The 12,810-nt window shown below is 60.3% G+C and overlaps 1 protein-coding gene across 2 annotated transcripts; it reads right to left on the bottom strand.

Annotated features, from left to right (window-relative positions):
• Positions 1-315: 315 nt before the first annotated feature.
• Positions 316-11,538, bottom strand: RELT (RELT TNF receptor). Of its 2 annotated transcripts, XM_075491324.1 has the most exons (11): positions 11,480-11,538; positions 8,629-8,692; positions 7,353-7,442; positions 7,094-7,266; positions 6,919-7,004; positions 6,407-6,640; positions 6,138-6,218; positions 5,967-6,048; positions 5,695-5,883; positions 5,485-5,608; positions 2,149-2,336 (listed from the first exon to the last, which is right to left on the bottom strand). In XM_075491324.1, exons 2-11 carry the CDS (start codon positions 8,671-8,673, stop codon positions 2,298-2,300), a joined length of 1,143 nt encoding a protein of 380 aa, XP_075347439.1. In that variant the 5' UTR covers positions 8,674-8,692; positions 11,480-11,538; the 3' UTR covers positions 2,149-2,297. The 2 variants fall into 2 exon arrangements, with proteins under 2 accessions (XP_075347438.1, XP_075347439.1); XM_075491323.1 differs by lacking the exon at positions 5,485-5,608 and having other exon boundaries at positions 316-2,336.
• Between the last annotated feature and the right edge of the window lie 1,272 nt (positions 11,539-12,810).

Below are 12,810 nucleotides of genomic sequence, written 5' to 3'. Positions count from 1 at the left end.
CAGTCCAGCTTTTTGCAGTTTCAAGGTGTAATTACCATGAAGTGTTACTTAAAGGCGTTTTTTTGTTGTTGTGGTTTTTTTTTTTTTTTTTTTAATGATGGATGTTTCAGGGTATCAGGTTTTCCCCCAGCTGCCGGCATCCTGAATAGGGTCCTTCCCGGAGAGACCCCCCCCCATCTTTGCCATCCCCTCCCACTCCTCCTGCATCCCAGCGGATGCATCCCCACGGGGGATTTGGGATGATGCGGTCCCCGGGCTGGAGGGCGGAAAATTGGGTCTTGCTTTCTTAGAGGAAGGAAAAAAAAAAACCCCAGCCCCCAATTGGGAGTTTATTTTCGACAGGAAAACCCAACCAGCCGACAATAGCAATAAGAGCCGCTGGATACCCATTAATCCATGTTTGGGGTTTGGGTTTTTTTTTTAATTGTCAATATTTTTAGGCCCTCCGAGCGGCCGTCGTCCCCGAAATGCGGCGGCCCTCTGCCCATCTTCCCTTTGCTTTGCTGTGAGCGCCGAGCCGTCGGCAGGATCGGGCTCCGGATATTTTCTCTGCTGTGTGCTAGCATTAGGGAAAAAAGGAAAATAAAGCCCGTTAAGGAGCTTGGGAGGGAGGAGAGCTTGGAAAAGGTGTTTTTCCAGCGTGTGGCACCGTGGCACTTCTAGATTCACCGGTAACCGGGTAAAATAACCCGTTACAGGGATGTTTGCAAAGCAGGAATAGCAAAATACGTGGTTTAACGGCAGTAATTCCCGGTTTGAAATGCTCAGTCGTGCCGTTGGTAGGGAAAAATCCTGATGCAATGCAGCTACCTGCATCATCGCTGCACCTTCCTGCAAGGGATGGAGCGGAGGGAGCCGGGTTTTTCCCGGGGCGAAGGGGGTTCAGGATCGGGGCGCTGGCTGGGGAGCGATCGCAGGGGGGGCAGGCACCGGGAAGCACAGCGAGGAAGGGAAAAACGAGATAGCGAGGTGCAGGATGGCACCCAGCGCCTCCCGTTCCCATAGCAGGGAGCAAACTCGTGCCGCGCTCCTACCCCTCTTTCTATGTAATTAATTTTTTAATTCATTTCAATCGCCAAGCCAGCTCCTTTTTCAATATTATTGGACCTCTTAAGCAAAACTAAATAAATAATAAAAAACCAACCCCAAACAAAACCCAAGAAGAAAAATTTTAAAACCAAGATTAACCATGTCTTCCAAGTCTGAGTCTCAAAGGTGTGTAGGGAACATGGCCTTGAACTGATGCCCTGGAAAGCCCCACAGCCTCGGTTTGTCCATCTGAAGTGTAAATTTGGGGGGTTTTTTCTGTTTGTTTTCTGTTCTGGTTTTGGTTCTGAAGATCAGGTTGTGATCTCCCTGACAGATTTCAGCCAAGAGTTTGTAACTGTACGATATTTACTGTAAGATGTAGAACATTCGATAACTATTAAAATGTTTCCAAAAAAAAAAAAAATAAATAAAAGAGCCCGAGAGGGTTTGGTGGTTGGTTTTTTGGCGCGGTGATGTGGTGGAGAAGTGAACGGGACCGGCCATAAACCCGTTTCTAGGTTGGTGGTGGAGCTTGATGGTCTCCAACCCAACCTTGGGTGGGTTGTCCCGCTGTCCCCCAACATGGTCAAGCCAACGTCATCCTATAGAAACAGCTCCTATGGAAAGCGGAGTGTGTGATCTTCCTGGTGAGCAGAGCATCACCACCACGTTGTCCTGGGCTGAGCGAGACTTTGGATAGAGGAGATGTAGATGGGGACCAGCTTCGCCCAGAGCAACCCATGCCCTGGTTGGGTTGTTGGTAAGGTGGGAGTTGTCCCAAGATCCAGAGACTGTCGTTAGCCTGCGATGTTGAGCGCTGGCACCTGGTGATGGAGGGAAATCAAGAGCTCAGGACATTCCTGGAGAGGCTTCAGCTCAACAGACCCAGAAGGTGACCATGAAAATAGCATCCTGGCCACGCGACATCCTCCATTGCGTGGTGCCTCCAATGGAGCTCTGCTCCGGCATCGCGGCTCCTGGAGATGCTCTCCATCAGGCCACCACGCTGTGGCCACCACCACTGGCATCGCAGCTCCCAGAGATGATCTCCATCAGGCCACCGTGCCGTGGCCACCACCAGACCTCAGGGACAGGGAAGCCTTCTCGCTAGCTGGGCAAGGCGTTGGATTTGCCGTGCTGCCGGTGGCCAGCTTGATGGCAGGACCAGAAGCCAAGCTGCCACCTCCAGCACTTCATGGCTCCAAGCGGGACTGGCCTTCACACGGTGCCCAACGTCCTCCGTCCCTGCCATGGGGTCTCTGTGGGTGTCACCGTCCCCCCAGGGCAGCCCCCAGGCCAGGCGCCAGCTGTGGAGGACAAGGGATGGACCACATCTCTGGGTGAGGCTGGATCGGGCCCTTTGCACCACCCAAGGTGGCAGGAGCCCCTCAGTGTCACTCCCCGGGCCAACGTCCACGCTGGCTGTCACTACCCAGGGACATCCCATGTTGGAGGGGACAACTCCTCCTGCTAAGGGCAGCCACCCGGGTTGTCCCCACACCCCCAGGTGCCCCCACCCACAGCAGCTGGTCCAGGGCCCCCCTTTCTTTGGCCACAGGCTCAGCAGGGTCAAGGTGTCCCCAGATGGCTGGGGACAGCGCAGGGTGACAGGAGCTGGAGGGGACGTGTCCGGGACGGCCCCCGAGGGTGCCGGGGGGCTGCGGTGAGCACCGACCATCGCTGTCACGAGCTGGGCGGGCTCAGCTGGGCAGAGGTGAAGGCAGGGCAGGCAGCTGCTGGGGCTCCACGGGTGCCGGCCACCTCGTTGGCGTCCACCACGGGTGGTGGGCACCCATGGGTGCTGCACCCAGCTCTGGGTGTGGGGGCGTAAACAGGGCCATGGAGGGGTGAAAGGAGGGAGGGGGGTGCACACGTGTGTGCAAACGCATGCGCGTGCGCACTTACAGAGCTCCGTGCGCGCGCGTGGGTGTGTTTGCACGCGTGCGTGACTGCGCATGTGCGTGCGTGCACACGTGTGCATGTGCACACGTGTACGCGTGCAGAGGGGGGTTTGCACGGGCATTTATACACGTTCGTGCGCACGTTTGCACGTGCAGCGGCGTGTGAATGGGTGTCGCGCGCGTCTGTGCGTACGCGCACTTACAGAGCTCCGTGTGCAAGTGTGGGTGTGTTTGCACGCGTGTGTGACTGCATATGTGCGTGTGCACACGTGTACGCCTGCAGAGGTGGGTTTGCACGTGCACGTACTCATCCATGCATATGTTTGTACGTGCAGCGGTGTGTGAACAGGCGGCGTGTGCACACGTCTGTGTGCGTATGCACGCTTACAGAGCCCCATGTGTGTTTGCATGCGTGTAGGACTGCACACGCATGTGTGCATGTACATATGTGTACGCGTGTGTGCGTGCAGAGGGGGGTTTGCGTGTGCATTTATGTGCATGTGCGTGTGCACGTGCAGCAGTGTGTGAACGGGTGCACGTGTGTACACACACTTATAAAGCTCCATGTGCAAGTGTGTGCACGCGTGTGACTGCCTACATGTATGTGCATGTACATAGGTGCATGTGCACACGTGTATGTGTGCAGAGCTGGGTTTCCGTGTGCATTTACACGAATGCTCGTCCATGCACATGCGTAGGTGCACGCGTGCACATCTATGTGCGCCCATGCACGTGTATGCACTCCTGCACAGCTCCATGTGCAAGCGTGGGTGTGTTTGCATGTGTGTGCACGTGCATACGTGCACATGCACACATTTATGTATGCGTGCAGAGGTGGGTTTGTGTGTGCACGTGTTTGTGCAGGTTTGTGTGCATGCGCAGAGGTGTGTGAACGGGCGTCGTGCACATCTCTGTGTGTGCGTGCGTAGGCACACTTACAGAGCTCCATATGCAAGCGTGTGTGTGCATATGTGCGTGTGCACACGTGTATGCGTGCAGAGGTGGGTTTGCACGTGCACATACTCATCCATGCATATGTTTGTACGTGCAGCGGTGTGTGAACAGGCGGCGTGTGCACATGTCTGTGTGCGTATGCACGCTTACAGAGCCCCATGTGTGTTCACATGCGTGTAGGACTGCATACACATGTGTGCATGTACATATGTGTACACATGTGTGCATGCAGAGGGGGGTTTGCATGTGCATTTATGCACGTGTTCATCTGTGCGTGTGTGTGTAGATGCACGGCGGTGTGTGAATGGGTGCTCGTGTGCACGTCTGTGTGTGTGTGCACACGTGTATGCACACTCACAGAGCTCCACCTGCACGTGTGGGCGTGTTTGCATGCGTGCGTGACTGCATACATGTGTGCACGTACAGAGGTGCAGGTGCTTATGTATGTGTGCAGAGGGGGGTTTGCATGTGCGTTTATGCACGTGTTCCTCCACGCATGTGCGTGTGCACGTGCAGCAGGGTGTGAGCGAGTGCACGTGTGCACACCTCTGTGTGTGTGCATGTGTGCACACACACTTCTAGAGCTCCACGGGCGTGTTTGCATGCGTGTGTAACAGCACACACGTGTGCGCACGTACATACATACATGTGCACACGTGTACGTGTGCAGAGGTGGGGGTTGCACGTGCACACGTTCATCCGTGCATGTGTGCGCACCTATATCTGTGTGTGCGTGCCTATATCTGTGTGTGCACGCGTGTTTGCCTGCACATATACATTTCCGTGCCCAGGCGCTCGTGGCTGCCAGCGTGGCCAGGGGCAGCAGCGCCTGTTGCGGGGGGGAGGGGGGGGGGGGGGGTGTGTGCGCGCGTGTGCGAGGGCACGTGCACCCCTGCAGCTGCCCATGAGTCACACAGCAGCCCCCGGCCGCGTCACCCCGTGCCAGGCCCTGCCATGAGCCCGCAGCGCCCTGCGGCGTGTGACACCCCCTGCCTCGGTGGCCCCTCTGCGTGGCTACGGGGGGGGTGTGTATATAGGTGCATGCACGTATCTAAGTGCACATATGCATAGCTTTTTGTGCATATACGGGCGGGTGACTACACGTGTCGGTGTACGCAGATGTGTTGTGTAGGGGTGTACGGGTGCTTGCTATGTGCTCTTAGCGTGCTATAGGGGTGTATATAGGTGTAGCTGTATGCGAGTGTGCCGATACATAGGGGAAGAGGGTATATTAAAGCGCTGGCTGCTGCAGAACACCCCAGGGGCCACCAGCACCGTGCCCCTGCAGCACCCCTTTGCACCAGCACCCACCCCTGCACCCCCACCAGCACCCACTCCACAACCCCCTATAGCACCTTAAATGCGGGAGGAAATGGGGGGGGGGGGATTCACCAAACCCCTTCAGGCTCAATTTTTAAAGTATTTTTTCAAGCCTCCCAGCTGCTGGAAGAGGCTTTGGGGTGCTGGGCTGCTCCAGCTTCCCAAATCACCAGGTGCCCTCATTAGGCTTCAGAATTAACACTCTCTCCTCCAGCCTCATTTTTCCCCAGGAAGGACCCCCCCAGGGGCTCCCCAGCACCCTCCCTCCACACCCCCTCACCTCGGGGGGGCCATCGGTGCTTTTCAACCACGGGGGTCGCATCCCGCTACCGGCGGGGAGGGGACCACGGGGGGGTTCACCCCCCACCTCGCTCCTCATCTCGGGGATCCGGGACACCCGAAACCTGTTGGGGGGGGGGGCATCACATCAGCCTGTCCCCACTCTGGAGTGGGGGGACACGCAGGGGAAGGGGGGGGGAGCCCCGCTTACCTGCCGACGGAGAGGATGGTCACCTCACTGGGACGACCCCCGGGTTTGGGGACCTTGGTGGCACTGAGCGATGGCAGCAACTCGGGCCACTTCTTCTGGCTGCAGCGGGCGCACGGGGCCGGCCCCTGCACTGTGTGGGGGTGCTGCTGGTGCTGGCAGGCAGGGGGAAACTGAGGCAGGAAGCGCAGCCTGGGAAGAGGGGGGAGATGCCATCAGCGTGGGGTTGCTCCCACCATGGGGGGGTCCTCAGTGCAGCTTTGGGGGGGTCTTACTTATTCGGGGGGGTGCAGCCCGCTGGCATGGGCTGTTGGCCATGATACTCCTTCAGCAGCTCCTCCAGCGCCGCGGCGTTTTCTGTGGGTGGGGGGAGACCATGGGGGGGGTCACGGGGGTCCGGCCCGTGTCACCCCGCCCACCCCACCCCCCCCCGGACCCTCCCTGACCTTTCTTCTCGGTGATCAACCGCACCAGCACCCCAATGGTGTCCTCGTTGGCGTCCTCCAGCTGGTAGATGGCGCTGGGACCTGGAGGCAGAAATTGGGGGGGACGGGGACTCAGTGATGGGGGATAAACCGCCCCCCCTCCAAGGACAAGCAGGATGCCCTGGGACAACGAGGACCAGAAGCCACGGGGATGGGCTGAGCGAGGAGAGATGGATGGGGGATGGACGGGGGAATCACCGAAAGGTGCCCGCGGCACAACCGGGGCTCACCGGTGCCGCCGGGCTGGGGGTCCTTGCTGGTGGTGCAGTGGTAACCCTTCTTCTTCAGCAGGTTGCAGACCAGGATGCCCAACAAGCCCATGGCGCAGAAGACTGGGACGATGGTCAGCACCGCCGCCTGCGCTGCCGCCGCCTCCTCCTCTTCCTCACCCATCAGGGTCACCCACGTCCCGTTGGTCCCCGCCGGCTGGCCCAGTGTTTCAGGGCTGCGGGCTCGCCGCCGGCCTGGGGGGAGGCACCGGATCAGCCCCGGAGAGAGGTTTTGTTGGGATTAAATCTCATTTTTCCCCGGGAGCCCCGCTGCAGGGTTGGCCCCCAGGGAAGCAGAAGCCACTCGTGTCACAAGTGGAGACGTTCTCAGCTGCCGCATCCCGGCAGGACGTCACCCCCTGTCTCGAGGGGGACACATCCTGCGGCGTCCCCAGGGCAGACGTCGGCACAACAGGCACCGGCTCTTTCAGCACCCATAAAACCAGGGTGACGCCTCCAGCCCGGGCACCCACCTGGGCACCCCGGGGCGCTGCGGGGAGCGGCGGCACAGGGCAGGCACCGGCCCCGGGGCTCCCTCTCCCCTTCAGGGCTGTAAAACCTGCGGGGTGGGAGGGGAGGGTCAGGATACGGCCCGCGAGCAGCACCGGGGCTGGGGGTTTGCAGCATCCCTTCCCCGGCTGGGCTCACCCCGGCAGACATGCTCCACAGCGGCTGTCGGTCACCGCCGTCCCCGGTGCCACCAGGATCCTGTTCCCGGCCCGGCAGCGGGTGTGAGCAGAGCAGGATACATCCCCCGGCGAGAAGGTGCCGGGGGGACAAGCTCGGCACATCCCCACCGGACCCTGCACCGAGCCGCACGCCTGCACGGAGGGAAAGGGAGGTGAGCGAGGGCCAGATCCTGCACCTTCCCTCGGGGGTGGATGCGCCGCGGGTGGGCACGGCTTACCCCGGTGGGCTCCTCTCCGGGTGGGCATCGCGGCGTCCCGTGCTCCCGGGGACCACAGCTCCCGGCCCCCACGCCAGGTCTGCTCAGCACCTGCGGGAGAAGCAGAGAGCGGTGCTGGGCACCGGCCGCTCCGGCTCTTCCACTGCTCCGAGGCGTGTGCCGGCAGCGACGCAGCCCCGGCGTGGGCGATGTGGCAGAGGTGAATCCATCACAAGCGACGTGATGGATGCAAACCCGTCGCGTGGACCACGGCAGATGCAAACCCGTCACAAGCAACACGATGGGTGCAAATCCGTTGCATGCGCCATGGCAGATGCAAAGCCATCGCCAGCACCACGGCGGATGCAAAGCCATCCCATGCACCGTGGCGGATGCCATCCCGTCGCAAGCGACGCGACGGATGCGAACCCGTCGCATGCACCACGGCAGATGCAAACCCATCACAAGTAACATGACGGATGCAAACCCATTCCATGCGCCATGGCGGATGCAAACCCATCGCGTGACGGAAGCGAACCCATCGCACGCACCGCAGCCAGTGCAAACCCGTCGCCAGCAATGCGATGGATGCAAACTCATTGCACGCACAGCGGCGGATGCCAGCGTGTCACAAGTGATGGGATGGGTGCAATCTTATTGCACGCGCTACAGCCGATGCAAAGCCATCGCGTGCACCGCAAGGGACGCAAAGCCATCGCCAGTGACGTGATGGACGCAAAGCCATCGCGTGCGCCGTGGCGGATGCAAACTCACCACCAGCGTCGTCACGGATGCAAACTCCCCGCACGCACTGCGGCAGATGCCAACCCGTTGCAAGCGAGGCGATGGGTGCCATCCCGTTGCGTGCACCACGGCCGGTGCAAAGCCATTGCAACCTTCCGCCCCAAGGGAGCAGCCCCGGTCCCTGGGGTACCCACAGGGCCCATCCCAAGAGCATCTCCCAGATGCGGGAAACGGGACAACACGGTGGCCCCGGGGGGAGCAGCGAGGGAGAAGCCACCTTCCCTACCAGCCCCTGCCCTGGAAGAAGCTTTGACAAAGGAGAGAAAAGGAGGAGGAAGAATTTTTTGGGGAAAAAAAAAAAAAACCCAAACCACCCTCGACCCGACCTTAGCATCTCCCTGGGTCTGAGCTGCCGCAAGCTTCTGCGTGAGAAACATTTTGGGGTGCCCTATTTGTGGCTATGGGGTGGTGATGCTGGGATGGGTTTGAGCATCGGAGGAGCGGAAAGCAGAGATGCAGAGGGACGAGACGGGCTGGACGAGGCCGTACTCACCCCCAGGATGGTGACGAGCCACCAGCGCATCCCGCTCCTCTTCATCGCCAGGGGAGACCTGCCCGAGGGGGAGCACCGGGGTCACCATCCGGGAAAAATCCCGGCAGAGAAGTGATTTGGGGAGCCTATTCCCCCCATGGGGATGCTCCAAGGCATCTGCCTAAATATCCCTGCAGCAGCCGTCCTCCATCATCCCCCCCCAAGTTTTATTAGAGGTTTTATGGGATGCCCGGCATCACCCCTTTCCCTTGCAGGTCCCAACTCCATCCCAAATTGGAGAGGGACCAACCCTGCAACGGAGTCAGGACCAACCGTGCAAGGCGCAGGGGAAGGAGCAGATGATGCTAAACACCATTAAATAAAGGGTTTTCCTGCTCCGGAGGAAATCCATACACATCTGTCACAAGGAAATGAATCACTAAAAAAAATAAATATATTGAAATAAAAAAAAATTAAGGAAAACAAAAGGTGTTTCCCACAGGCTCATCCCCGCGCTTTGGGCTCAGCAATTAATTGTTAAAATTAAAATAAATGCTGACAGCACAAGGGAAGGGAGGAAAAAATAAATAACAACCCAAACCCGGATCCAGCCTCGGCTGCCTGCACGGAAATTCCCCCGGTCGTCACGGTCCCTTGAGAGCCAGGACAGAGCTTCGTTACAGCCTTTGCCTGACGAGTTTCTCTTAATTAGTGGCCAGCATCATCGGTCTGAGATGCAGCTAATTACATGCAGGAGGGGAGATGCTGGGGGGGAGCAGGGCAGAGCTGGGTAATTATAGGACATGGGCTGGGACAGGATGGCACGGCCCAAAATGAGCATCCTCCATGCTCCAGTTCTTCCCAGTAGCTCCCAGTTAGGGAACACCCCATCAGGGTGCCAGCGTGAAGCCAGCCAGCCCTTCTCCCCTCCTGGGGAGCTGCACCCCCAAACCAAGAGCCACCAAGCCCCGTCTTCACTAGCACCGTCCGTACCACGCTGGGACCCCATGATTTCTGGGGGGGGCTGAGCCAGTTGCCACCATCGCCCCGGCCAGCCTGAGCCCCACCACGTGCCACCTCCCCGGGTGATGGCATCCCACGGGGACATCTCCCGAATCCCCCCAGGACTTGGGAAGTGCCCCCCGATCGTGAGGGGAGGGTGAAACTGGTGCAAGCCCTCCGCCCTGTAAGCCAGCACTAATAAAACTCAAGTTTAAGCCTAACGTGAAGGATTTTAATCCTTCGGGGCAGTGATATTTAAGCCTGTAATAGCAGCACCTTAGGGACTTCCAGAGATGTTTGGGGTGCTGCTCTGCGGGCGAAGGAGCCACGCCGGCTCCTTGGAAGGGGGTGGATAGGTCCCACCGTGGCTGGGGGACCACGAGCCGCGGCCGAGCGATGCCACGGGTCGGCACAGCCCACGCGTCCCGGGTTGCCGGAGCATTCCCGGCTCACCAGTTCGGGACAAACGGATCTAAACCAAACCAGGAACGGGGCCGGCCCCAGGTAAAGCAGATCTAAAGCCAAGCTTAATCCAAGGATTAAGGACACCCCTTAGATGACCAAGCTCTGCCATGGGGACATAGGAGGTGCAAGGACCAGGGGGTGCCAGCTCCTGGTTGTCACTGGAGCTTCGCCGAGTCACGGCCACCCCAGGACTCGGCACCCATTTTTGGGGGCAGCTCAGGGTGGGGATGGGGGATGCAGGCACAAACCCGCAGCCCGTGATGGTGGGACGCCCGACTGCCCTGGCACGGCAGAGAGAAGCCCTGAAGCTCCCGGGTGAAACTAAACCCAACATCATCCCCCCCGCCCCCCCCCCAAGAACCAGAGGAGACCAAAAAATAACCCCACCAGTGCCAGAGCCGGCTGATTTTTGGGGACACCTCGACCTCCACCAGCCCCGTACCCCACTTGGCCGGTGCATCGATGCAAACACACCGGGGAAGGCGACTTGGTTTCGGTACCCCCCAAATCCCACCAGGTCACACAAGCCTTTGATTCCCAGCCTCCCCTTAATCCAGCCCGTAACCCAAGGCTGCCCGCCGGGATTCCAGCGAGGGTTTCCCTTCCCTCTGGGGGAACAGGGTTTCGGCCGATGGCTCCTGCAGATAAACGGGCAAAAAAAAGGAGCAAGCGTTCAGAAAGACTTTGGGGACCAGCTCTTGGAGGCGGCTTGGGACAAGGGGGGATTGTCCGGCAGACGGAGCGAAACTCGGCATTATCGCATCCCCCCAGGCCCCATCAGAGCTGCGGGAACGACCGAACCGTCGCAAAACCCCAATATTAAAGTCAAACGATCGCAGAGGCATCGCTGCCACCCAAAGCCCGGGCAGCGGCACGCTCCAGCCCCGTTTTGGGGTGCAGCCCCTCACCCCAGCATCCCACCTCATGCAGGTATTTGGCTGGGAGCCCTGTGATTTTCCAGCTGCGGCAAGAAAAACCCGACACGGTTCCTATCTCTGTTTCCAGGCTGCTCAGCTTTTCTTAACCTACTTTTCCCCCTCTCCACCCTTTATTTTCACCCACATTCGCTCTGCAGCAGCCAGAGCCAGCACCGGGGTCCCCCAGCCACTGCACCCCACTTCAGGCAGCACCAAGGTGAAGCTCCTCCCACGCCCTGCTTAGGGATAAGGTCAAGGCCATCACCCCCCCCCCTTTTTTATTACAAACAGGGGGTGCAGCACCCCAAAAACCACCAGCCCCCCCTTCTCCCTTGCACAGCCCGAAGCTGCAGCACTCCCAAACCCAGCCCCCCCCAGGGGGGAATAACCCTTGCAGGCGAGTAACCCCAGCCCCCCCGCTCGGAATAAGCCCCCCCTCGGGGGCAGAGGGGGGGGTGACCCGGCCGGGGGTGCCCCTTACCTGCCCCCCCCCGCCGCGGGGCCGCCCCGCCGAGCGCGCCGGCTCCTTTATGAATGAACCCGCCGGCGCGCTACCCCCCTAAGCCCCGCCCCTTTCCGTAGCGTCACACCGCGGGACTCCTCCCCGCACTTCGCCCCGCCCCCGTGCGTCAGCGCTGCGCGCTCCGCGGCTCCGCCCCCCCCCTCCCCCGCGGGCAGCGCCCCCTGCCGGGCGCGGCGGGAGCTGCGGGCGGCTCCGGGAGGGGGGGAGGGGAGGGAGGGGGGGGATTTTGGGGGGTGCTGGGCTTTATCCCAACCGCGGAGGGGTTTTTTGGGGGGAAAACGGGAAAACTAAGAGGGCGGTGGGATTTTTCCCTACGGAGCGGGAAATTTTTTAAAGAAATAAGGATTTTTTTGCCCCATATGGGCTGGCGGGGGGCACCCATGGGTGCTGCACCCCGCTTTCCTACGCGCCCTACAGCACACCCCATCTCGGCTTCGTCCCCTTCCCCAGGGGACGGTTTTCCCGCGCTGGGGACACCCCCGTTGTGGCCGGGCCTGGCTCTCCCCCCGTACCCTCCCCGGGGGCTGGCGGGGTGACGTGGTCCCCAGGAGGGGTGTCCCCCGTTCCGGCTGTTTGTCCGTCCATTGTCCCTGGGGGACACCCAGGGAATGGGACACATCCCGATGCTCCGTGGCACAAGGACACGAGCACTGGGGACGTCCCCCTTGGGTTTATGTGGGAGGGAATAACTGCACCCCAGCAGTGGAAAGGGTTTCTTCCTCCCATCGGGGTCTTCGTCGCAGCCGCCACCACCGGGCGACGTCCCCGGGGATGTCAAGGGGGGGGGGGTCCCCCCCGGCTGCTCCCCTCCTCGCCCCGTGTCCCCCCTCGAGACCAAGGACGAGACCACGCTGGCTTTGTTGACACGGGTGACCTTTAATGACAAAGACCCCCCCCAGGTGACCAAAACCCCCACCCCCTTCCCAAAATGACCTCATCATCCCAATTCTAACCCCCCCACACCCCCCGGATGGACAGACGGACGGGGGAGGGCAGCATCCCCGTCACTCACCAGGCTGCGCGGGGACCGGGACACCCCGGTTTATCCCTGCCACCGGGGTTGTCACCTCTCCCATGGGGACAACAGGGTGTCCAGGTCTGCCAGCACCGGCCTCGCCCGGACCCCAGGGTAAAAGCAGGAAAATGGGGGGAAAAAAGGGAAAAGGGGGGGGTTGGTCCCGGAAAGTCTCGTTTTTAGGGTCCCGACCGCCGTCAACCCAGTTTAGGGGTGGGGGGACATCCCTGGGGCCTGGCAGGGGACTGCGAAGAAGATGCTTGTTCTCATCCAGAAGATGT

Source organism: Mycteria americana, chromosome 1, assembly GCF_035582795.1.
Source record: "Mycteria americana isolate JAX WOST 10 ecotype Jacksonville Zoo and Gardens chromosome 1, USCA_MyAme_1.0, whole genome shotgun sequence".
NCBI lineage: Eukaryota > Metazoa > Chordata > Aves > Ciconiiformes > Ciconiidae > Mycteria > Mycteria americana.
This window is presented reverse-complemented; position numbering and strand designations above follow the sequence as displayed.

Bases quoted from the DNA above. Each gene is read 5' to 3' on its own strand.
- RELT (XM_075491323.1), bottom strand. From the start codon at position 8,673: ATGAAGAGGAGCGGGATGCGCTGGTGGCTCGTCACCATCCTGGGG. The intron at 6,219-6,406 runs GTGAGCCCCGGT...TTCTGCCTCCAG, and splicing joins CCCCCAGCCCGGCGGCACCG to GTCCCAGCGCCATCTACCAG. The intron at 6,049-6,137 runs GTCAGGGAGGGT...CCCCACCCACAG, and splicing joins GTTGATCACCGAGAAGAAAG to AAAACGCCGCGGCGCTGGAG.